Here is a 25,834-nt window from a genome sequence, read left to right on the forward strand (position 1 = left end):
GTCCATGAATCAGAGCCCATGTTAGCAATAACAATAATTTATTTACTGAAAAGTGGAATACAGATACTAGACAGTATATATGAAATATTGTTGCAGTTCAGCTGTGAACTAGAGCAAATGGTTTTAGGCTACTGTTTAAGACTAATGTAACACTTTGTGTATTTCAGGAATAACTAGGAATAATTTAACACTAAAAACGCTTAGTTCATGTAAAATGGAATAGACAAAATCTTAAAAGTGCTGAGCAATCACTGAACAGGCAGATTTTTGGTATGAACACAAAATCTGGGAATTTTAGAAATTCATTATACACTCTAGTTCAGGGGTGGCCAACTTGAGCCTGAGAAGGAGCCAGAATTTACCCATGTACATTGCCAGAGAGCCACAATAATATATCAGCAGCCTCCCATCAGCTTCCCTGCCCCGCTCCCAGTGCCTCCTGCCACCAGCAACCCCAATGATCAGCGCCTCCTCCTTCCTCCCTGCACCTCCCAATCAGCTGTTTCGTGGCCTGCAGGAGGCTCGGGGGGTGAGGGAGAAGAGCAAGGGCATGGCAAGCTCAAGGGAGAGGGCGGGAGGGGTGGAGTGGGGACAGGGCCTGTGGCAGAGCTGGGGGGTGAGCAGTGAGCACCCCGCTGGACATTGGAAAGTTGGTGCCTGTAGCTCCGGCCCCGGAGTCGGTGCCTATACAAGGAGCCGCATATTAGCTTCTGAAGAGCTGCATGTGGCTCCAGAGCCACAGGTTGGCCATCGCTGCTGTAGTTAATTATATCCTTTTGTGATGGATCAGAAAGAGTTCTCTGTAATGAGACTGGGACTGGGGACTTGGGTTCCCCTCTGGGTTACACCACTTTTACACTGAAGTCAATGGCATTAGTTCTCGTCTACACCAGTGTACGACCCTGATCTGGCAAAGACTTATGCATGTGAGTAACTTTACGTATGTGAGTAGAACCACTGACTGCAATGTGACAACTCCTGAGTAAAGCTATGAAGCTGTTGCCATCTATCTAGATTCTGATACCAAATCCATCATAATGGTGCCCGAGCAGCTTGAGAAGGATGAGGAGAGAAGGGGGCATGCTGTTGGATAGGTAGATGGGGGAAAGGAATATGGACAGCACAGGGAGTTTCGTTTGTATTTTATCTTGCAAATAATTAAAAAGAATGTGATTTTCATGTTAGTTCTCAGGGGACTAAAGTCTCCCTTCTCCCCTACATGGCCACATATGACCTACTTGGATCGTAGCTTTAGGTGAGCAAGGGCTGTGTGCCCAATACTCACCCTCAATGAACAAGCAGGCAATGAGGGGCAAGGCCATGGCTCTGCTTGCCATGTGCCGGCCAATGGAGCTGAGTGGATGCAAGGAGAAGACTTGTGACAGGGTACTATCAGCAGCACCTTGATTGTTGACATTACTGCAGCCTGGAGAAGGCTGCAGGCCCCACTGAGGGCAATTATACACTTCATGGTGGGGGATTGTGAACATCTGGGTGACAATCACTGGGCTAACAAAGTAATTGGGAGGAGAAGAAACAGGAAGCAAGAGGCAGCTCAGGAAGTGCTCAGAAGAAAGCTTAGAAGGTGAGCCTGGCCTGGAAAACCAAGCCAAGCCAAGCCTAGCCTACCTTTGTTGTAAGTCTGTATTGTACAGTATTATGATGTAAGAGGGAAATAAATACACATCTTGGTGTAAGATAAACAGCCTGGTGTGTGTTTGTGACTGTGAAACTATCTGAACTGACCAGAAAATAAGGTTCACCAGGTAGGGATGGAGGTGCCCTGTGACATGGCTGACACAGCATACTTCCCTCTTCCCTTCTCAGTGAAAATAGGGATTCCTAGAGAAATTGTACCTCAGAGAGGTTTCTGGAAAGGTTGGAATAACTTCCCAAACAAAACTTGCTGTGTATGGCACATCGTGTGACTGTTTGCATGATGAGAGGCAGTAAGATGTAATAATGAATGGGTGGCCTACAATGTTATCATGAATAGTTATTTATATGACTGATAATTTTCTAATATTTAAAAATACAATTCTTTCTAGTTGCATTTCTTCTCCTTTTTGTTAAAGAAGTTTGAGGTTGTTGTTTTTTAATTCCTTGGTTTACCTATTATATTACTGTGAATATATGGTTTCAGAGTAGCAGCTGTGTTAGTCTGTATTCACAAAAGAAAAGGAGTACTTGTGGCACCTTAGAGACTAACATTTATTTGAGCATAAGCTTTCGTGAGCTACAGCTCACTTCATCGGATGCATTCGGTGGAAAATACAGTGGGGAGATTTATATACACACACAGAGAACATAAAACAATGGGTTTTATCATACACACTGTAAGGAGAGTGATCACTTAAGATGAGCTATTACCAGCAGGAAGGAGGGGGGAAGGAATTGTGGTGGTGATAATCAAGGTGGGCCATTTCCAGAAGTTAACAAGAATGTCTGAGGAACAGTGGGGGGTAGGGTGAGGGGAGAAATAACATGGGGAAATAGTTTTACTTTATGTAATGACCCTGCTGGTAATAGCTCATCTTAAGTGATCACTCTCCTTACAGTGTGTATGATAAAACCCATTGTTTCATGTTCTCTGTGTGTGTATATAAATCTCCCCACTGTATTTTCCACCGAATGCATCCGATGAAGTGAGCTGTAGCTCACGAAAGCTTATGCTCAAATAAATTTGTTAGTCTCTAAGGTGCCACAAGTACTCCTTTTCTTTTTTGTGAATATATGTTTATATAGGTCAAGATGTTTTGACAGAATATATTTTTGTCCCACCCCCCATGATTTATATACGAGTTTGACATTATTCAAAATTATTAAGATGAAGTGCAGAACACTGGGAGGATTCAAAAGATTAATTCTAATACCTGCCTTGCTTTTGACAATGCATCTCATTGTTGCCACCATAAAAGAACAAAGCCGGCTGAATTGTGGCAGTTTCTCTTTTTGAAGAGAACGAATGCACAGCTGCTAACACAGCAGTGCTTTGCTCTCATCCTGTAAACAAAATCTGTATGTAAATGTGATTCAGCCACAGGGCAGCCATTTTACCCTTTGATATTGAAATGTAGAAACAGCTGAATTTGAATAATCCACAAATATGAGAAATGGGCTTTCCTGTCCCTGGCAGACTTAATTATTTTAAGGTTTTTAAAAACAAGACTTAGTTACCATGCTCATAATTATTATTCACAGAGCATTGTGACTGCATGTGGTGATTTACGTTAAATTAAAATATACTAAACAAATAATAAATTAATTGTCTGAAGAGTCTTAATAGCTTAGTATCTTTAAATTGCATTTTAAATACCAGGAGTCAAATTCATTCCTGAGATAACTCTATTGTTTCCAGAGTTACACCAGAGATAAATGTGCTGCCTCCTATCATATACATACTCACTGTTTTCTTTGTAACCTCAACCTCAGGAAGACTACAGGTTTACACTCTCTGCAAAGTAGTCACTTTTTCCCATATACATTTCTCTTCTTATAAAATAGTTCTTATTCTGAACCTTTTTATTTTTCTTCTCAAAAATAAAATAACCAGCCAGTTTTAACAAAACACTATCAAATGTTGTTAATACCGAGAAAAAGAAAACACTGCATCAACAGTAGGTTCTGACTGAAATTCTTAACCAAATATAAATGTCATAGTTCACATCCCTGATGGCTTCTGAGCTTATGAATGATTTATTTATACAGTAACATAAATGTATATGGCACTTTACAGACAAATAAAATACAGGATCTCTGCCCTGAAAGCCTAATCTAGAAAGCCCTTCCCACATGGGTCTCCTATTGAAGTCAATAGTAGCTCCCCATCTGCAAGACCAGCACTCTCACTGGACTAAAACATGGCATGAGGAGAGAATAATGAATGCTGTGCAAGGTGGGGAGGAAGTTTGATGAGAAGATGCCAACAGTTACAACAATAAGATCGTGTAGTTGCTATGGTTACTAAGGTTCATGCCTGGATGGTTCTGTGCAATTTTTTTTAAAGATACCTTTCTACACAGTGCTTGGAAGGCAGGGAGAATCTTCTGATGGCTCATTCCCTCAACTCTGTAGAGGCACCATATAAATGGTTGGTTTTTTCATCACTCCTCATGCTGTCATGTGATTTGGGCAGCCTGGGTCATGCCATAGTGATTGGTGTGTCGCTTGAGTCCAGCCAGAGCAAGCAGAATATCAGTCAGACTCTCATTTCTCCCAGAACCAGATGTGAGCTTCTGAGACACTGCAGGTTGAGTACACAAATAATAAATGAACAAAATAACGAAGACTAGATACACCTAATTATTGTTCTAGCTGCCCGTTTAAATAAAAGAAGTTCAAAGCTGTTGCAAAAAAAAGACACTGATCCCTTTTTGAATTGCTTTTGAACGTCCCCTATTTGATTAACGTGCAAAGTAATAAGCCATCAATAGAAGTCAGGTCACCCTTTTCATATTACCTTTGAGCAGCAATGTAGCTAGTGTCTCTTGCAACAACTCATTTATTTCCACACTGAAGCATTTGTAGGCTTAAATTAATATATTATAAATAAAGAAAAAATACAAGAAGTAAAAATAAATAGTTCATACAATGTTATTTAATAGATTCATTCAATTAACAGTTCTCCACTTTAGAAGACTTGGCTGTTAGTCTTTCTCACACATATGCAAAATGCCCAAATAACTATTCAGGCTTGACAAAGCCCTGGCTGGGATGATTTAACTGGGACTTGGTCCTGCTTTGAGCAGGGGGTTGGACTAGATGACCTTCTGGGGTCCCTTCCAACCCTGATATTCTATGATTCTATGATTCTATGTGTGACTGGGCAACAAAATGGCTGACGAAATTCAATGTTGATGATAAATGCAAAGTAATGCACATTGGAAAACATAATCCCAACTATACATACCAAATGATGGGGTCTAAATTAGCCATTACTACTCAAGAAAGAGATCTTGGAGTCATTGTGGATAGTTCTCTGAAAACATCTGCTCAATATGCAGCAGCAGTCAAAAAAAGCTAAAAGAATGTTAAGAGCCCTACTAAGATAGAAAATATCATAATGCCTCTTTATAAATCCATGGTACACCCACACCTTGAATACTGCATGCTGCTCTGATCACTCCATCTCAAAAAAGAAATATTAGAATTGGAAAAGGTACATAGAAGGGCAACAAAAATGATTAAGGTACGGAACAGCTTCCATAGGAGGAGTGATTAAAAAGACTGGGACTTTTCAGCTTAGAAAAGAGATGACTAAGAGGCGATATGATAGATTTTATAAAATCATAAATGATGTGGAGAAAGTGAATAGGGAAGTGCTATTTACCCCTCCACATAACACAAGAACCAGGGGTTACCCAGTGAAATTAATAGGCAGCAGGTTTAAAACAAACATAAGGAAGTACTTTTTCACACAACCCACAGTCAACCTGTAGAACGCATTGCCAGGGGATGTTGTGAAGGCCAAAAATAAAACTGGGTTCAAAAAAGAATTAGATAAGTTCATGGGAGGATAGGTCAATCAATGGCTATTAGCCAAGATGGTCAGGAATGCAACCCCATGCTCCAGATACCCCTAAACCTCTGACTGCCAGAAGCTGGGACTGGATATCAGGAAGTCGATCTCTCAATAATTGCCCTATTTTGTTCATTCCCTCTGAAGCATCTGGCACTGGCCACTGTTGGAAGACAGGATACTGGGCTAGATGGACCATTCGTCTGACCCAGTATGCCCTTTTTTATGATCTTTGGGATCTTAATTCCCCTCAGACTATCAGAGACAGCGTGGTCCAGAAGATAGGACACCAGGTTGTGAGTCAGGACATTTGAGTTCTATCCAGCTCTACCATGGACTCTGTGTGTGACCTTGGACAAGAGAATAATATCTATTTGCCTCAGTTTTCTACCTATAACATAAGGGCAATAATCTTTACTCCCATTCTAAAATACCTTTTCATCTATGGATTAAAAGGTCTATATAGATGCTAAGTATTCTAATTATTATTATTTTAATTCCATCACAAAACTCTGTGTTGACATAGCATTAAGATGGTTGATTACCATTCCTAAATAACACAATACTAAAATTACAAGAAATCCTGAATTAGAGTGCTTTCACAAACTTTTATATCATTTTCTTTTCATGTATAACATTTACTAAATAACCCACATAAATGGAAAGAAGAAATCAAAGTTGACATAGCTGATGCATTCCCACCTTTAAACAATTGCATTGTAATCTATATAGAGTACAGATCTACCCAAGGGATATAATATATATGCATACAATGGTTAGTATAAACAATAAGCATATTAAGAAATCCTTAATCATTCTTTATTCTATCAGTGAAAGATTTTTCAGATGACTGAGTATGGAGCACTGATTAGGGCCCATACTACTAAAGCAAATCTAGAAACATGAGCTATTTGTAGCCATACTGTGAATAAAGTACAGTGTGTCCTTGCCTAAAGGAAGTATATTGCAAAAGAAAAGCTTACCATGTGATATGATGCTAATCATATAAAACACCATTTATATACAGAATCAGGAATATCATAGGGATGTTTAAGCCTGCTTTGTGTTTAATCACACATTTTATGATTACTGTATTACTTAAAAAATACAATACATTGTATGGTGTAAAGTGACTTTAGCTACAGCATTTATTGATATTTTACTGAGTTCATCTCTCTGTAGCTAATGCAAAATTTATTCATTAAGTGGACCTTTACACAAGGTATTGTTTGAATATTGATAAAGTATTGTATGTTACTTAGATTAAGGCACCTATTTAGTACTGGAGTATGCTAGATCTTTCTTTTTCATTTAATGCAAGTTGTGAAACAGAAAATACAAGCTAGCTCTTAGATCACTAGAACAAACAGATAAGCAACAGCAGAATTTAAATGTCATGATTGTATACAATGGACAGTGGAAGCTACTTTCTTACAAACCAATGGACTAGATCCTTAGCCAATGAAAATCAGTAGAGCTTTATTCACTTCAGTTGGGACTATGTCAGTTTACATCAGTTTAGGATCTGGCCACAGTGAGTGTACGTTGCTTCCTTTCTAGTGTAAATATAATGCTAAGATCCATACCTTGATTTGTTATGACATTTCCAGCAAGCTTTGGTACACTGTTCCAAGATGTATTACATTTATAACAAGGTTTTGCTATATTCATAACAAGATAGCAGATGCACTGGAGTCATTCATACTATTTCCTCAAACAGTTTCTATTAATCCGTTGATACCTGTGGCTATCTTGGTGGTATTATTGGTGCCGTTTAGAGAATATAGGTATGAATGATCAACTTTTGCCTTTTATAGTTGTTCCTTGTCTGTAGTCAGTAGTTATTTTTCATGTGTGCTGCAGGTGACACATCTATGGAAGAGAACTTCAGAGTTGACCTTGTCTAGCTACCTTGTGATAAAAGCTAAAGGTTCCTTGTCTCCACTAGATTTTTATAGTAAAATAACTGTCACACATTAGTTATCTGAGTTAAAGGTAGTCAAACATGATTGACAGGTTAAATTATTACTGGGAGTGCTACCTTTAGATTGTCCAAGATAGGAGTTATGAATGTCCCTATGTGACTAATAGATTGGACATTAATTAAAGCTGATTTGTTTAGTTATGCCTTCAAGATGGAAGATAGTGAAGCACAGTCATTAAATATCCTCAGTACATTGTTATTTAAAAGAAAAGTCTGAAAGCAATTGATATTTGGCATAAGGCACCTTAATAATTAAATCTGATAATAAAATAAATAACTCTTTGGTTCCAGAAAAAGCTCTATACCAATTAAATACAAACTATTGCATAAACTTAGACAATTAAAGTATCTGACTATATTATTTCTTTCTGATGTATTTTTTCATATACAGTGCAAAACTATTCTTTATTATGGTTAATGTTGTGGTATGATTTTTAGTGACAGTCTAGACCCCTTGATCCCACATTGACATCAATGGGTTTCCACATGTGTGAAGGGGTACATACTAAGAGATTTTGATGCAGGAGCAAAGCCCAAGTTTGTAGAATCAATTTGGAGCAGCTCCATTCTTTCTGTCTGAATAGCCAATATCTGGAATACTACTAAAAGCAACTGTTTCCTCTGCTTAACGTGTGGTATGTTGTGAAAGTAATTTAGTGGTAAAGAAAATGCCTTCTAGAAATTGAGGAATTATTCAGCAGGGAATTAATTTGCAGTTGCTAGTAAAGCTAGATAGTGCCTTAAGTACATTCATGAGAAATGGGTAGTAGATTTGTTGCAACACCCTAATTATATCCCAGGGAGGCACTGTGCTATAGAGACACCCCCTAAGGCACAGTTTCCTTTCTGATTTCCCCTTGCTCTGAGAGGGGAAGGAATTAGTAATTTGTTGCTGTCCTATATCGGCAGCAAATTATGATACCTCCCTCCTCCCATCCCAGTCAGTAAAGCTAAAGCATGGAAAGTGTGTGAGGAGCAGACTCTGACCATTTCTCTCCTTTCTTTGCTCACCTCTCTGGTAAGAAAATATATATAGGTGTGCATTGTCTACGTACTGCTGTGTATCCAGACTCAAGACAGAGGTAGCACATACATGGGTATACTGGGGGCTTTTCCTCTCATTTATACCTCTGCACAGATGCATAGTCAAAATCACAATCACTCCCTTATTATTGAGTCATGTTGTCTGTAAAGGAGCTGTCATCCATCCAGCACTGAGTGAACATAGTGTGGTCCAGAAAAGCACCTCTAATATATGTCTGTCTATATGAGTACTTGTATATTATATTTTGTTCTGAAGTATTAGTTAACACATTGAGCCTGTACCTGGTTTTTGCAAAAAGAAAAGGAGTACTTGTGGCACCTTAGAGACTAACAAATTTATTAGAGCATAAGCTTTCGTGAGCTACAGCTCACTGAGTGAGCTGTAGCTCACGAAAGCTTATGCTCTAATAAATTTGTTAGTCTCTAAGGTGCCACAAGTACTCCTTTTCTTTTTGCGAATACAGACTAACACGGCTGCTACTCTGAAACCTACCTGGTTTTTGTTTGTTTGTCTGTTTGCTTGTTTTTTCAAAAACTGCTCTGTGGATAACATTTTGGTGTTTCAGTCATGCTGTCAATCACAATCTAGTGCTTAGGCAAGCAAAACTGCGATAAGCCATGATTTCCACCTATGCAGTTTACCCCTGCTTGAAACCAGGAAAAACTACACTGGGGCAAATCAAGGTTTATAACAGTTTACATTAGGAGTTTGCACCAATGAAGTGGCACTTAACAAGTGTCTTTGAATAAAGATTTTGTGTGTCTGTATTGTAATTTCCATTTTTTAACACAGAATATTTTTCAGTTTGTACAAACCAAGTAGTCTTTGCTGCTGACCCTGTGGGAGGACTATTGCTGATTAAATCTGACTTTGCAGTGGCTTTTCTCTGGCCCTTCTTCATTTATGAACTTTAGGAGATCGTACAATCATTCATACAGTGACAGACTAGACTTTTTGTTGATTTGTTGACACCATTTTGAAGAGCATGCCACTTTGCCTCTGCTGGCATGAGAGTGGTGGTGGGGCATTACCCTCTTCAAAATGGTTCCCCTGGCGCAGTGTGACCTGGCATGCACAGTGAGTGCGATGCCACGTGAGGACAGGCTGGGGGCCATATCAGTCCCAGAATGTCTGGCAATCTGGAAATGCAAGTGGTCACCCTAATGATCACTGATCAAATGGGGCCTCTTCCTGTATGTGTAGATTGCTAGAGTACATTATGGCTGCTGCTGTTGCAGCACTGCCAACCTTCAAAAATCAGGAACGCCCCCCCCCCTCAGTGCTTAATTTGTAATGAAAGAGGTGCCATGGCTCAAGCAATTTTTTAAAAAATCTTTCATAAGCTGACCTGGCAAGCCCAGAGGTGCTGGGGCCATCAAGAACTGCCAGGGCTAGAGGGCTGGGAATCTGTCCTGGCACAAATTAAGCACTGCCCCCTCCCCTCCCCGAAAATAATAAGATTCGTTTACATATAATGAGATTTGGGGATCTTTTTCATTGGCAGCACAGGTGCCAGTGCAGGGGAACAAATAGGTGTTTTGCCCTTGCTCCCCACCCCGTGGGCAATGCTTGTGGCCGAACATTTCCCTCCCTGGTACAGGGCTGGGCAGGGGGCGCACGGTGCTTCGCGCCAGAGCAGCGCCGGCGGGTCGCCCAGCTCCCCCGCGCGCGGGGCCTGAGGTACACACGAGGGTTAATGCGGCTCCTGAGCCCGAGCGGCTGCCTTCACGTCACGCGCCCACCCAAGCCCCGGAGACAGGGGCCGGCGCGCGCACGAGGCTGTCGTGGAGCGCGCTCCTTCCTCCCTCTCGCGGCCCGGCCCGGCCCGCTCGGCAACAGCGCGCGGCCCCCGAACGTGAGGCGTGCGCGCTCCCGCGCCGATGCCGACGGCGACGGCATAGTGGGCGGGAGCGGTAAGGGAGGAGGTGCGCGGGCTCCTCGTGGCGGCTGCAGTGAGCGGGGCTGCGGGCTGCAGGGCCGGCGCCATGTTTCTCGCTGCTCCTGTTCGCGCCGCCGCCGCGCACTCGGTAAGGAAACCTGCGACCGAGGTGCCGCTCCCCTTCCCCCCCCCCCGGTTTCTTCCAGGCGCCGCGGCGAGAGACGGCTTCCTTGCTAGGGACAGGCCCGAGGCAGCCAGCAAGGGCACAGCGACCTTCAGCTCCCCGGGAGCCCGGCCCATGCCACACACACACCCCCGCCCCGCAGAAAAGGGGGAAGTCTTCCCCCAGTAAAGTCAGGAGAGGAGGGGCTTGGGGGGTATGGAGGAGGAGGAGGAGGGGTGCAGGGGGCTGTGCACACACTTCTTAGTTATGATTTCTGTCATGTGTGATACAGTCTAACCACAAAAAAGAAAAGGAGGACTTGTGGCACCTTAGAGACTAACAAATTTATTTGAGCATAAGCTTTCGTGAGCTACAGCTTCATGCATCCGATGAAGTGAGCTGTAGCTCACGAAAGCTTATGCTCAAATAAATTTGTTAGTCTCTAAGGTGCCACAAGTCCTCCTTTTCTTTTTGCAAATACAGACTAACACGGCTGCTACTCTGAAACCAGTTTAACCACAGTGATCGTTGGTTGATTTGTTTTTCTTTTGAGTATTGTATTTGTGTTTATGGTTCATATATCCCTTGAGGCAGAATACTGTTCATCTGGCTCTATAAATAAATAGCTCCATACACATCTACATTTGCTATAAAAATGAGGGATAGTGTGTAGTCTTCTTTTAACCCCTTGTGACATACACCTGGGAGATGTATCTCTTTTGTTCTCTCTCTCTGATCTTCAGCAGACTTGACATTGCCAAATTTATGACTCCCTATATGTTTGTTTAAGATCAGTGAGATATAAAGTTCATGACTCTACTTTCAAACTGGAAAAGGCTAGTTTTAAGTAAATGAATACTTGATATGTATCTTGGGTTATTAGGACTAAAGTTTGGAAAATAGAAGGTCTTTTCCTACTAGGAAAAAATAATATCCTATGTTGCTGCTAACAATGCATTTCTCTTGTAACTAAGACTAAACATAGGTTAATAATCCTTCTAATTCCCTTATTATGGTCTCTCTTGTACCAGTCAAAGAGTTAGATTAAAAATAAGGTCTAATCTAACACTTCTAACTCTGATACTTGGAGGTTTCATTGTTTGAAAAAGATACACGTCTTTTGGACAGGGCCAGATTTACAAAGATACTTCGGTGCCTAAAGATCTGGATAGGCACCTAATGGGACTTCCAGAGTTCCCTAAATGCATTAGATTTGAAACAATAGTTCATGCATACATTTTAAAACATACGTGGCTGATGTGTATTTATAAAGTATGTGTTATGGCAGTAAATTATTTAGTACGTTGGCTGATATATGCTTACATGTGAGGAGAGGATATTAAGTTATGTAAAATTCTGGCTTTGAGATGGAGGGGTTTACTTTCTAATTTGATCTGTATTGACCAGGGTATGTTAAATAAACAAAGATGCTCCTGATATCAGGAGAGGCCTTTAATATTTTCCACTTTGCCTTGTCAAATAATAAACCACTCGGTCTTTTGGTTGTGTTTTATTATGATTGGTATAGAAATCAAACTGTTACTGAAAGCAGTGTATGGCAATTAAGCACATAAATTTTTGCCTATAGTTTTTAATACTTCCAAAATGTTGTTTAAAGGTGAGACAGATCCGCTACTTGCATAAAACAGCTGTGCGCAGTGGAGGTGGAGGAGCCTTGTTTCTGGTAAGAAATTTTTTCTAGATACTGAAAACATGAATGAATAAATTGAAGTTGAGGGTTGGGTGAAGTATGGTTTTTATTCACACATGAACTTTTGATTGGCAAAAATTGTTCTTCCAGACCTTAGTAGAAACTTACAAGGAAACTTATTTTTCAGTAGAACTCCCTGCTGGGTGTGTGCGTGCGCGCGCGTGTATGTGTGAAAATCTGTAACCACCACCCCCGCTCCTGCTATCCCTTCCCTATCTTATATAAGAGGCCACAGCTTTTTAAATCCTTAAATAAGGTTACTTAATGCTTGACTTCATAAGCCTCTGTTTTCATTTGGTTATAACTTTACCAAACTTTCACTATTAAAGTTTTAAACAAAAACAATTCAGCTATTTTCTAAAGAGGTGTTGGAGAATAGTTAGTTTTGTTCTGAACATTAGGATTTCCTTGAGAGGGAAGGCTTTATTCATGGCCCTGTGTAGTCATTGATTCCACTACTACCGAATTTGCCACAGTTTTCACTTTGCCACTGAGCTGAGCTCCAGAATTTGACCTTTAATTTTAAAAATGTTTCTAGCCCATGTTTGTGTGGTTCCCAGTACAAGAAGGCACTGATCCATGACTGGGGACTTTAGTTGCAAATGTAATACAAATATAAATAGTTGTAATTATAGTTGCAAGAATCTAAAATGCGAATTGGGGTACACGAATCAATGCCATCTGCCTGAATCTGAAGAGAACTACTGTGAGAGGTGTGATCTGTCCTATTTCTGTCATTCATGGCCTTGTGAACTCTGTAGTTGCGTAGCTGCACAATTGGCATTTTTTTTTTCAAGATGCAGTGGAATTCAGCACTTCACCTTTTGCTGCAGCCAGGCACCCAAAATTTTGTTGGGTCTCCCTGCAGTTCTCTCTTCCTCTGCAGTTTTTCCCTGAAGGGAGAGTTAATTGGATTACAGTTCATGCTCGCTGTGCTTTTCCATGAAGTGAGGCAGGAAGGGGTTGGAGACCTAGGGAGCGAGAGCTGATAGCCTCTCCTCTTCCCTCCCCCCCCCCCACCATATCAGGCTAGGCATCCTCAAGAACAGGTCAGCAGCTGAAGGCCTGGGAAGCCAGGGAGATAAGCTGCCAAAACCAGCTATAAGATGCTGTTTCCTGACACAAATGGTAGGTTCTGAGGACAATTTCATGGATGCCAAGGCCAATGGTGTGGAGCCAAAAAGCTTGGAGAATTTAACAAAAAAAAAAAAGTCATCCTCAAGACCTATTTCACCATTTGAATTTAATTTATAGCAACCTGGGGTACTGTATCTTATTAGTTATTTGATATTTGCTGTCCTTTAATGCTCCTTTTTCTTCACAATAGCTTTGAATTTTGGATTCAATTTTATATACAATTTTATATACTTGTTTGCCTCAGTTACGCAATGGCTTTTTTAACTGTAACTTTCAGGCATTAATTAACATAGAGCAGTGGTTTTCAACCTATGGACCATGGACCCCTGAGGGTCTGCAGACTGTGTATAAGATTTCCAAAGAGACCTGTATCTCCATTTCAAATTTTTTAGAGGTCTGCAAATGAAAAAAGGTTGAAAATCACTGATGGGGTATTTAAGGACAAATTGGGAGCTTATCTACTAGATCAGTGGTTCTCAAACTTTTTTTTCATGGACCACTTGAAAATTGCTGAGGGTCTTGGTGGACTGCTTAATGATCTTTCCAAATGTTGTTTGTACTGTTAGCTAACTATTGTAAAGCACTTTGGATAAAAGCACTGTATTAAAAAAATGTTTTTTTGTTGTACAAATAAAAGCACACAACTCCTGTTTTAATATCAGTAGTCTTACCTTTCTAATGTAATGGATATGCGCTCTCTCCACCACAGCGGCAGCCCCTGAGGTGGGGCTGGGAAGGAGGGGGTCTCTCCCTGGCAGCCGTAGCCCTGGAGCTGGAAAAAGTTGCCTCTTTCTCTGGCCACTGCAGCCCTGCATGTCCTAAATTCCTCCCACCCTCTCTTCTCATCCCACTGCCCCCTTGTACCTTCTCCTTATTTCCCCAAGGCCATCACCTTACCTTACATGTGCATCTTCTCCAGCATGCAGGTACCTAATTCATGGAGCCACGACTGTGTGCAGTTTCACAATTATGTGAGTGGCCCTTTATTCTCTCGTGTGTGGCCATCCAGGCGTGCACCTTAGAGGGAACTGTGTCCGTGGGCCATCTGAATGGAGCTCGTGGACCACTTGTGGTCTGTGGACCACAATTTGAGAACCTCTGTAATAGATAATTGGTCAATTGCTCTGACTGGTTTGAGGTTAAACTTTTTTTGAGTTCTTTAATCAATATTGGGTGTTTTAATACTATCAGAAGGTGGATGTCTTATTGGCTGCCTGGTTTGTACAGGGAAAACCATACACAATTTTAAGTAATCGTGTTCTTGGAGTATCACTAGTCTCAATCTTCTTTCTTGCCTTTTGCTTTGTGGTGTTGAAGGTCAATAAAGCCTGCTTGGAGCTGAAGGGGATTTACTGTGTAGCAACACTAACTTTCCTTCCAGTGTGGTGGTTCTGTTTTGATGCCAGTTTCAGTGTAGATGGTTTGCTTTCTCTTTTCACGTGTATGTTTGTTTAGATTTTTCTTGCTTATATTATACTTGTTGTCACATTCCAAGTACCTAGAATCACAGAAATGTAGGGCTGGAAGGGAACTTCAGAGGTCATCATGTCCAGCCTCCCTGTTTGGAGGCAGGACCAAGTAGATCTAGACCATCCTTGATAGGTGTTTGTCTAACCTGTTTTTAAAAACCTTCAGTGCTGGGGATTCCACAATCTCCCTTCGAAGCCTATTCTAGTGCTTAACTATCTTTTATGTTTAGTATTTTTCCCTGATCTCTAACCTCAATCTCCCTTGCTGCAGATTAAGCCCATTACTACTTGTCCTATCTTCAGTGGACATGGAGAGCAGTTCATCACAATCTCTTTTATAAACAGTCCTTAACATATTTGAAGACTGTCCCACCTCATTCGTCTTTTCTCAAAACTAAACATGCACAGTTTTTTAGCCTTTCTTCATAGGTCAGGTTTGCTAAACCTTGTATCGTTTTAGTTGCTTTTAGAGACTATGCAATTTGTCCCCATCTTTCCTGAAGTGTGGTGCCCAGAATTGGACACTGTACTCAGGCTGAGGCATCATTAGTGCCAGGTAGAGTGGGACAGTTATCTCCTGTGACTCACATATGACACTCATGTTAATACACCCCAGAATATTAGCCTTTTCGCAATGGCATCTCATTGTTGATTCATTTTTAATTTGTGATTATTATGACCCTCAGATTGTTTTCAGCAGTGCAACCAGCTAGCCAGTTATTCCCCATTTTGTAGATTTTTTTTTTTTTTCCTTCCTGAGTGAAGTACTGAGGACTTGTCTATTGAATTTCATCTTGTTGATTTCAGACCAATTCTCCAATTTATCAAAGTTGTTTTGAATTCGAATCTTGTCTTCCAAGATGTTTGCAATCCCTCTGAGCTTGGTGTCATCCACAGATTTTATAAGCATACTCTCCACTCCTTTACCGAGTTGTTAATGAAACAACTGAATAGTATTGGACCCAGGATTGACCCCTGAGAATCCCACTAGATATGTCCCAGTGTAACAGTGAACCACTGATGGTTACTCTTTGAGTACGGACTTTCAACCATTTTTTTTGTAATTTCATCTAGACCAGTGGTTCTCAATCTAGTGCCGCGGCTTGTTCAGGGAAAGCCCCTGGTGGACGGAGCCGGTTTGTTTACCTGCCGCATCTGCAGATTCGGCCGATCGTGGCTTCTTCTTCTTCATTGCTCCAGGCCAATGGGGGCTGCAGGAAGGGTGGCCAGCACATCCTTTGGCCTGCGCCGCTTCCCGTTGTCTATTTCTTATAACCCTCTTGTCCTCTAGGTGCTTACAAATTGATTGCCAGTATCTTTCCAGGTATCAAAGTTAGGCTTAGGGATCCATAATTCTCTGGATCCTCTTTCCCCCCACTTTTTAAAGATAAAAAGAAAAGAAGTACTTGTGGCACCTTAGAGACTAACAAATTTATTTGAGCATAAGCTTTTGTGAGCTACAGCTCACTTCATCGGATGCATTCAGTGGAAAATACAGTGGGGAGATTTATATACACAGAGAACATGAAACAATGGGTGTTACCATACACACTGTAAGGAGAGTGATCACTTAAGATGAGCTATTACCAGCAAGGTGGGGGAGGGGGAAGAAAACCTTTTGTAGTGATGATCAAGGTGGGCCATTTCCAGCAGTTAACAAGAACATCTGAGGAACAGTGGGGGGTGGGGGGAAATAACATGGGGAAATAGTTTTACTTTATGTAATGACCCATCAACTCCCAGTCTCTATTCAAGCCTAAGTTAATTGTATCCAGTTTGCAAATTAATCCAATTCAGCAGTCTCTCGTTGGAGTCTGTTTTTGAAGTTTTTTTGTTGAAGAATAGTCACTCTTAGGTCTGTAATCGAGTGACCAGAGAGATTGAAGTGTTCTCCAACTGGTTTTTGAATGTTATAATTCTTGACGTCTGATTTGTGTCCATTTATTCTTTTACGTCGAGACTGTCTAGTTTGACCAATGTACATGGCAGAGGGGCATTGCTGGCACATGATGGCATATATCCCATTGGTAGACGTGCAGGTGAACGAGCCTCTGATAGTGTGGCTGATGTGATTAGGCCCTATGATGGTGTCCCCTGAATAGATATGTGGGCAGAGTTGGCAACGGGTTTTGTTGCAAGGATAGGTTCCTGGGTTAGTGATTCTGTTGTGTGGTGTGTGGTTGCTGGTGAGTATCTGCTTTAGGTTGGGGGGCTGTCTGTAAGCAAGGACTGGCCTGTCTCCCAAGATCTGTGAGAGTGATGGGTCGTCCTTCAGGATAGGTTGTAGATCCTTGATGATGCATTGGAGAGGTTTTAGTTGGGGGCTGAAGGTGATGGCTAGTGGCGTTCTGTTGTTTTCTTTGTTGGGCCTGTCCTGTAGTAGGTGACTTCTGGGTACTCTTCTGGCTCTGTCAATCTGTTTCTTCACTTCAGCAGGTGGGTATTGTAGTAGTAAGAATGTTTGATAGAGATTTTGTAGGTGTTTGTCTCTGTCTGAGGGGTTGGAGCAAATGGCGGTTGTATCGTAGAGCTTGGCTGTGGAGAATGGATCGTGTGGTGTGATCTGGGTGAAAGCTGGAGGCATGTAGGTAGGAGTAGTGGTCAGTAGGTTTCCGGTATAGGGTGGTGTTTATGTGACCATCACTTATTAGCACCGTAGTGTCCAGGAAGTGGATCTCTTGTGTGGACTGGTCCAGGCTGAGGTTGATGGTGGGATGGAAATGGTTGAAATCCTGGTGGAATTCCTCAAGGGCTTCTTTTCCATGGGTACAGATGACGAAGGTGTCATCTATGTAGCGCAAGTAGAGGAGGGGCATTAGGGGACGAGAGCTGAGAAAGCGTTGTTCTAAGTAAGCCATAAAAATGTTGGCATACTGAGGGGCCATGCGGGTACCCATCGTAGTGCCGCTGATTTGAAGGTATTCATTGTCACCAAATGTGAAATAGTTACGGGTGAGGACAAAGTTCACCATCAGGTTAGCCGTGACATTATCGGGGATACTGTTCTTGACGGCTTGTAGTCCATCTTTGTGTGGAATGTTGGTGTAGAGGGCTTCTACATCCATAGTGGCCAGGATGGTGTTTTCAGGAAGATCGCTGATGGATTGTAGTTTCCTCAGGAAGTCATTGGTGTCTTGAAGATAGCTGGGAGTGCTGGTAGCATAGGGCCTGAGGAGGGAGTCTACATAGCCAGACAATCCTGCTGTCGGGATGCCAATGCCTGAGATGATGGGGCATCCAGGATTTCCAGGTTTATGGATCTTGGGTAGCAGATAGAATACCCCAGGTTGGGGTTCCAGGGGTGTATCTGTGCGGATTTGTTCTTGTGCTTTTTCAGGGAGTTTCTTGAGCAAATGCTGTAGTTTTTTTTATTAACCCTCAGTGGGATCAGAGGGTAATGGCTTGTAGAAAGTGGTGTTGGAGAGCTGCCTAGTAGCTTCTTGTTCATATTCTGACCTATTCATGATAGTGACAGCACCTTCTTTGTCAGCCTCTTTGTTTGTGTTGTTTCTGAGGCTTTGGATGCCATTGTGTTCTGCATGGCTGAGGTTATGGGGCAAGTGAATCTGCTTTTCCACAATTTCAGCCCGTGCACGTCAGCGGAAGCAGTCTATGTAGAAGTCCAGTCTGTTGTTTCGACCTTCAGGAGGAGTCCACCCAGAATCCTTCTTTTTGTAGTGTTGGTAGGAAGGTCTCTGTGGGTTAATATGTTGGTCAGAGGTGTGTTGGAAATATTCCTTGAGTCGGAGACGTCGAAAATAGGATTCTAGGTCACCACAGAACTGTATCATGTTCATGGGGGTGGAGTGGCAGAAGGAGAGGCCCCGAGATAGGACAGATTCTTCTGCTGGGCTAAGAGTATAGTTTTGATAGATTAACAATATTGCTGGGTGGGTTAAGGGAACGACTGTTGTGGGCCCCTTGTGGCATGTAGTAGTTTAGATAGCTTAGTGTCCTTTTTCTTTTGTAGAGAAGCAAAGTGTGTGTTGTAAATGGCTTGTCTACTTTTTGTAAAGTCCAGCCACGAGGAAGTTTGTGTGGAAGGTTGGTTCTTTGTGAGAGTATCCAGTTTTGAGAGCTCATTTATAGTCTTTCCCTGTTTGCTGTAGAGGATGTTGATCAGGTGGTTCCGCAGTTTCTTTGAGAGTGTATGGCACAAGCTGTCAGCATAGTCTGTGTGGTATGTAGATTGTAATGGATCTCTCTGGTCACTTGATTACAGACCTAAGAGTGGCTATTCTTCAACAAAAAAAACTTCAAGAACAGACTCCGAGAGACTACTGAATTGGAATTAATTTGCAAACTGGATACAATTAACTTAGGCTTGAATAGAGACTGGGAATGGATGGGTCATTACAACAAGTAAAACTATTTCCCCATGTTATTCCCCCCCACCCGCACTGTTCCTCAGACGTTCTCGTCAACTGCTGGAAATGGCCCACCTTGATTATCGCTGCGAAAGGTTTTCTCCCCCGCTGGTAATAACTCATCTTAAATGATCACTCTCTTTACAGCGTGTATGATAACACCCATTGTTTCATGTTCTTTGTGTATATAAATCTCCCCACTGTATATTTCCACTGAATGCATCCAATGAAGTGAGCTGTAGCTCACGAAAGCTTATGCTCAAATAAATTTGTTAGTCTCTAAGGTGCCACAAATACTCCTTTTCTTTTTGCGAATACAGACTTACATGGCTGCTACTCTGAAATCTTTTTAAAGATAGGTACTATGTTTGCCCTTTTCCAGTCCTCTGGGATCTCACTGGTCCTTCATGAGTTCTCAAAGATAATTGCTAACAGTTCTGATAGTTTTAGCTAGTTCCTTAAATACCTTAGGGTGCATTTCATCAGGTGTTGCTGATTTGAATACATCTAACTTCTCTAAATATTCTTTAACCTGTTCTTTGCGTATTTTGGCTTGTTTTCCTTTTCCCCCTTATTGTTAATATTAATCGTGGTAGGTATGTGATTACAATTAACCTTTTAGTGAGGCCTGAAACAAAATAGGCATTAAACATGTCAGCCTTTTTGAGTTGTACATTATTAGCTTTCCTTCCCTGATAAAGAGGGTCTACACTTTCCTTCATCTTTCTCTAGCTTCTAATGTATTTACAGAACCTCTTCTTATTGCGTTTTTTGTCCCTTAGTTGTAACTCATTCTGTGCTTTAGCCTTCTCATTTTGTCCCTGTATACTTGTGCTGTTCTTTTGTAGTGATTCCTTTTTGATTTTCATGTCATTAAAGAGCTCCTCTTACTAGTGTTTCTACCTTTCTTTTGGGTCGGGATAGTTTGCTTTTCTTTGTCCTCCTCCTCCCCCCACAGTACAGTAGAGTTAACAAAGCTCTCAAATCCCCCTGTGACTCTGGCAAAGACAAGCTAAATATAGTGTGGATGCTGTTAAATGCTGGACATCTACCATCTGCAGTAGTTAGACTTACTGAAATCAAATTACAGGAATAACTGCAAATATTGTAGTGTGCAAGTGTCCATATTTAAACTAAACCCCATATAGTCAATGTAAATATTTCTGCAATAAAATCTATGCCTTTGTTTAATGGTAAACTGTGATTCTACAATTGTCCTTTTCCCCCAGTGCTTGGAATTAAACTGCTTCCAACCTGGGAAGCAAACTTTCAATTGTAGTCTTTATTTCTGGCATATTGAATCACAGAACTTTTCCCATTTTATTTTTATTTTATTTTATTTTAAAAGATCTTTGTCAGTTTGGCTCCATCTTCATGTTGCAATCACCTAAACCCAATTAGTTTGGATAGCCACAATTTGTGTTCTGGAAAATAAAGAAACAGACACATGAATGCCATTTTGAACAGTTGAGACACACTATATGTGCTACCTGATTCTATGCTTGATTTGGTCCTCAGTTTGTTGCCACTGAATCTTTTAGGAAACATCAGGTATCGTTTTGTACTACTTGAGCTGGGTCCACTGTCCAGTAGTACAGTTCATTTCAAACACTGTATCCACTAACAAGGTGATGCTTCCAATACCATTGGCTTTTGGTGAAACTTCTGTATGCTCACTAAATTTAATCTGAATGATGTCATCTTGCTCTTGGCAAGGATTCTCTCTGGATCCTGCCAGGAACCCAAGTATAAATGCCTTTTCTGGCCTGGTAACTTTGCAGTCTTCAACATTTCCTGTGGTGCATACGCTTGTTCCCTTGTGAAAGAGAGACTTTTCTTGGGTCATGGCTGCTGTTGAATTTGAGGGGGCTACAGGTGGTGCTTGTGCTGCAGGGGAAATGACAGGTGGCATAGATGTTGGGGCAAGGTTGGTATAGCTACAACTGGATTTGAGTTACTGTTAGTACATGTATGTTTGTTGTTTGGACTGAGCAGGAAGAGAATGATTGGATGTTCTGGTTGCCTGTTAGCCTCTTGCACAGGTCCAGCTGTTTGAGTTTCAGAGCTTGGGATACAGGTAAAGAATGACAACATGTTGCGGTGTTGCAGGCAAATAGCTTGTAGAAGACAGTGTGGACTCATTGTTCAGAGGGCCATGATTCTGTTTGCTGTTGCACTTCTAATATTGTCTCTTTGAGAAACTGCCAGTTCTCCTGAACTCCTTTTTACCTTAGATTTTCATCCCATGTGACCTTACTGAGTAGTTCCCTGAGCTTATTTAAAATCTGCTTCTTTAAAAGTCCATTGTCCTTATTCTACTGCTGTCACTCCTTTCTTTCCTTAAAATAGTGAAATGTATAATTTCATGATCACTTTCAATCAACTTGCCATCAGCCTTCAGATTCACAACGAATTTCTGCCTGGTAGTCAGAATCAAGTCTATTATGGCTGTCCACTTGATTGATTCCTCCACCTTCTGAAACAAAAAGTTGTCCCTAGAACAGTCCAAGACTTATTTGACATTTTTGTGTTTTGCCATGTTACTTTTCCAGTAGATGTTCGGGTAGTTAAAGTCCCCTATTACTACCAGGTTTTGTGTGTTGGATATTTATTTGTTCTAGAAATGCCTTGTCCACATCTTCCTGGTTCCATGGTGTGTAATAGGGACAATGTCATGGTGGGGGGAGATCTGTTTTCACCCCCATTTTAATTTTCGTCCAGGCATACTCAATTAGTCTGCTTCTCATCTCCTTTTGGTCTGTAGACCAAGTGTACGTAATCTTGATGTATAATGTAATGTCTCCTCTGTTTTTTTCCCCTGCCAATCCTTCCTGAACAAGCTATACCTTTTTATACCAATATTCCAATCATGAGATTTATCCCATTAGGTCTCCATGATGGCAATTTAGTCATAATTTAGCTAATGGACTAATACATCCAGTTCTTCCTGTTTATTCCCTGTACTCCATGCATTTGTGTGTAGATGTCTGAAATGTAGAGCAGATTCCCCCACCATTTTCTATCTTGTTGCTCCTAAGAGTCAATTGTAATTTTCTATTCCCCTCTCTTACTATCTGGCTCTGTATTGAGGTCACCTTTTATTATACCTACCTGTGGGCTTTTACTTGCCTCTTTTGAACCTAGTCTAAAGCCCTCCTCACTAGGCTGGTATGTCAGTGGGCAATATACACATGCAGTGTGTATGTGATGAAGAAAACTGCTTTATTTGCATTCCTTGGCTTGCAGAACCATTTTGAGAACTTAAAAGGGACATGACCAACTTAAAACACTCTTTTTTTTTTTTTTTTTTTTTTTTTTTAAATTGGCTAAAAGTAGTCTGGGGTGCAAAACTCTCTAAGATCCTTGCTGTGACATGGGGGTTAGATAGCCCATATGTGCACTCAGGAGAGTGGATTCTTCTTGACATGCCATCAACACGTCTGGCTGGTCCTGATGTAAATCTGTCTTGTCCGTGTTAGTTGCTCCTTTGTTGCCACTGAAAGGCTTGTTGTGGGCATTTCCCACTTATTTCAGTAACAAACAGAACAATACTTCATAACTTTACATACAATGATAGTACATACAATTCAACAAGATAGTAATTTTCAACAGATCAAGACTTTGTAAATGGTACCTCACAAGGCATGCATTGTACAAAACAATTCATAATCATACCACGGTGGTGAATATGGGAGTTCCAGGGTGCTATTTTGAGGTACAGAATGTCACACTGGGTATACAAAGGAAACAGTGGACCTGATTACACAAACAGAAAGGATGTGTCTGGGTGAAGCGTGACGCTGCCCCGCCCACACACCTGCATAGCTGTACTCAAGAAACTCTGGCTGTGCTTGTTCAACAAGTGTAGCAAGGGGCACTTCCTAATATGCTCCCTCCAGCACTCAGGCATGATTGCCTCCAGGCATTGATGCTTCAGCGATTGAATCTACTCTTGCTCTCCGGAATTCTCCGCCTAATCATAAATGAGCCTTTATTGTTCAGGGATAAAATGAGCTAGTGTATGTCCAAGCTTGTCCAAGCTGACTGTGTTTTTTTTTTTTTTTTTTTTTGCAAACAGAAATTAAGAACCATATTAACAAGGATAACTGAGTCAGAGAAACACAACAGGCAAACAAAGCAAGCAAACAGCAGGCTAAAATCCTAAAATAAAACACAGATGAAAGAACCGAAATTTTAGGAGGAAAAACAAAGGTCTAGAAATAGATCCAGGATGTGTGGCATATGTCTGGTGTGCCTATTAGAAATGACAGAAGATTGCTATGTAAAGAACTCTGTGAAGAAGCTTCCAAGAACAATAAAAGGATCCTCTTTCTGTAACTCAGAGCCCATCCATATGCTTGTACAAAGTCGCTTCTTTCTCTTCAGGTAATTTTCCTTTGGTATTCTAGTGTGTAACCTTGGCCCTCCCCCACCCTCCAAATCTTTACACTGACCAGGGGAAATCTGTCATTTATAACTTCTTACTTTTCTGTGTATTTGACATCTAATCTTAAAATCCAAAGATGGAATTTCCCAAATTCAGGAAAATCCTCCATTACAATAGTGCATGTATTATGCTATGTCCTGCCGAGTTGAAAATAGAATTTACAACAAATAAGTATTTTCTGGTTGGGGGTTACATAATTTGGAATTGAAGTAGGAGCACATACTATTAGTTTTGTTTATTTTAGCATTTATATATATAGCACTTTGAATGGGGAAGTAGTCTCCATGGTATTTAGCAAAAGTAATTTTTCTGTGGACATGTGTTTAAATAAGGAGACTACAAACTATGCAAGGAGACACTGTAAAATGGCTAAATCAGTTGTGGGTCTGAGTGTGTGAATGTGGTACTCCCATGGGGGTGGCTGGTTCTGTTGCGATATTCTGGATATGAATTCATATATGGGAGGAAAAACTCAGTCTTACCTGGTTACATGCCACTACATGCTGCCAGTTCCTGTTTTCTGCACATTGGTGTCCAGATGGCCCCACTTCTAAAACCCAGATGGCTTGCTATTATGGGTGGGATTTTAACAGACCATAAACTCAGATCTTAATCTTCGAAGGTACCCTTCAAGGACTGATTCAAAGCCCAGTGATGTCAATCGAAAGACATCCCTGACTTCAGTAGGCTTTGGAACAGGCTCTAAGTGAAGAGAAGATCAGAGAGCATTATGTGAAACATAAATAGATCTTTCAGATGCGTGGTGAATTACCCTTTTAGTCATTTCCCTATGTCTGAAATGAAATGCATATTTCAACAAAACAAGAAAGAAACCGCTCCTGATACTCGATGAGAAGCTCTCAAAGAGACCAGTTAGTGTTCTGGAAAAAAAACAATATAGCACTAACCAAAACATTCATATTGATCTTGTTGGAACAAGAACCTAAGTCTGTCTCCTCACAAACACCAGAAAATGCAAAACTAAAGCTGTCGATTTTAATCGCAGTTAACTCACATGATTAACTGTAAAAATTAATCACGATTAATTGCAGATTTAATTGTGCTCTTAAACAATAGTGCCAATTGAAATTTATTAAATATTTTGGATCCTTTTCTACATTTTCAAATATATTGGTTTCAATTACAAAACAAAACAAAGTGTACAATGCTCACTTTATATTATTTTTGATTACAAATATTTGCACTGTAAAATGCTAAACAAAAGAAATAGTACTTTTCAATTCACGTCATACAAGTACTGTAGTGCACTCTCTTTATCGTGAAAGTGCAACTTACAAATGTAGATTTTTTTTTTTTTACATAACTGCACTCAAAAATAACACAATGTAAAACTTCAGAGCCTACAAGTCCACTAAGTCCTACTTCTTGTTCAGCCAATTGCAAAGAGAAACAGGTTTGTTCCAATTTATGGGAGATAATTAGGGCCCTACCAAATTCATGGTACATTTTGCTCAATATAATGGTGTTGTAATTGTAGGGGTCCTGGCCCAAAAAGGATTTGGGGGGGTGTCACAAGGTTATTGGGGGTGGTGTTGCAGTACTACTACCCTTATTTCTGCTCTGCTGCTGGCGGCGGTGCTGCCTTTAGAGCTGGGCAGCTCTAGAGCAGCAGCTGCTGGGTGGGAGCCCAGCTCTGAAGGCAGAGCCGCTGCCAGGAGTGGTGCAGAAGTAAGGCAAGTGACACGCAGCTGTGTCGCATCCAGCAGTGTGTGTTCAGGTGCCCCTCCCCCTGCTGCTTTGCAGCCACATTGCTCCTGCAGCTGTTCCTGGAACCCTCCTGCTGGCTGTGCAGAGTGGGGGTAGGTGGAGGAGGATGCTGATGTCAGGGTGTCCCCTGCCCCTGTACCCCATCTCTGCAGAGCAGGGCAGAGGGGACAACCTGGCTCAGGACTCGCAGCTGCTGCTGTCTGAGGTCTGAAGACTCTAGCCTCTGGGCGGTGAGTATTTTTATTTATTTATTTATTTATTTATTTATTTATTATTTTATTAAAGAAAGACAGACAGCTCACTGTCTCTGAGACTTTCCCAGCAGCCAACTCACACAGTCTCTTTCCGTGCCCCCCACCGCCCATGTACCCCATCTCTGCAGAGCA

The 25,834-nt window shown here is 41.3% G+C and overlaps 1 protein-coding gene across 3 annotated transcripts in view; it reads left to right on the plus strand.

Moving 5' to 3' along the window:
• Positions 1-10,268: 10,268 nt before the first annotated feature.
• Positions 10,269-25,834, plus strand: part of NDUFV2 (NADH:ubiquinone oxidoreductase core subunit V2) — a 50,272-nt gene continuing 34,706 nt past the window's right edge. For 2 of the 3 annotated variants that reach the window (XR_006278908.1, XM_043508098.1), the window contains exons 1-2: positions 10,419-10,574; positions 12,208-12,273. Coding sequence is in view for 2 of the 3 variants with exons in the window: in XM_043508098.1 (XP_043364033.1) it covers positions 10,533-10,574; positions 12,208-12,273 (108 nt within the window). In the remaining variant the exon portion in view is untranslated. Of the gene's footprint in view, positions 10,575-12,207; positions 12,274-25,834 lie in introns of all 3 variants that reach the window. The other variant, XM_038389962.2, reaches the window with a different exon arrangement.

This window comes from Dermochelys coriacea, chromosome 2, assembly GCF_009764565.3.
Source record: "Dermochelys coriacea isolate rDerCor1 chromosome 2, rDerCor1.pri.v4, whole genome shotgun sequence".
Classification (NCBI taxonomy): domain Eukaryota; kingdom Metazoa; phylum Chordata; order Testudines; family Dermochelyidae; genus Dermochelys; species Dermochelys coriacea.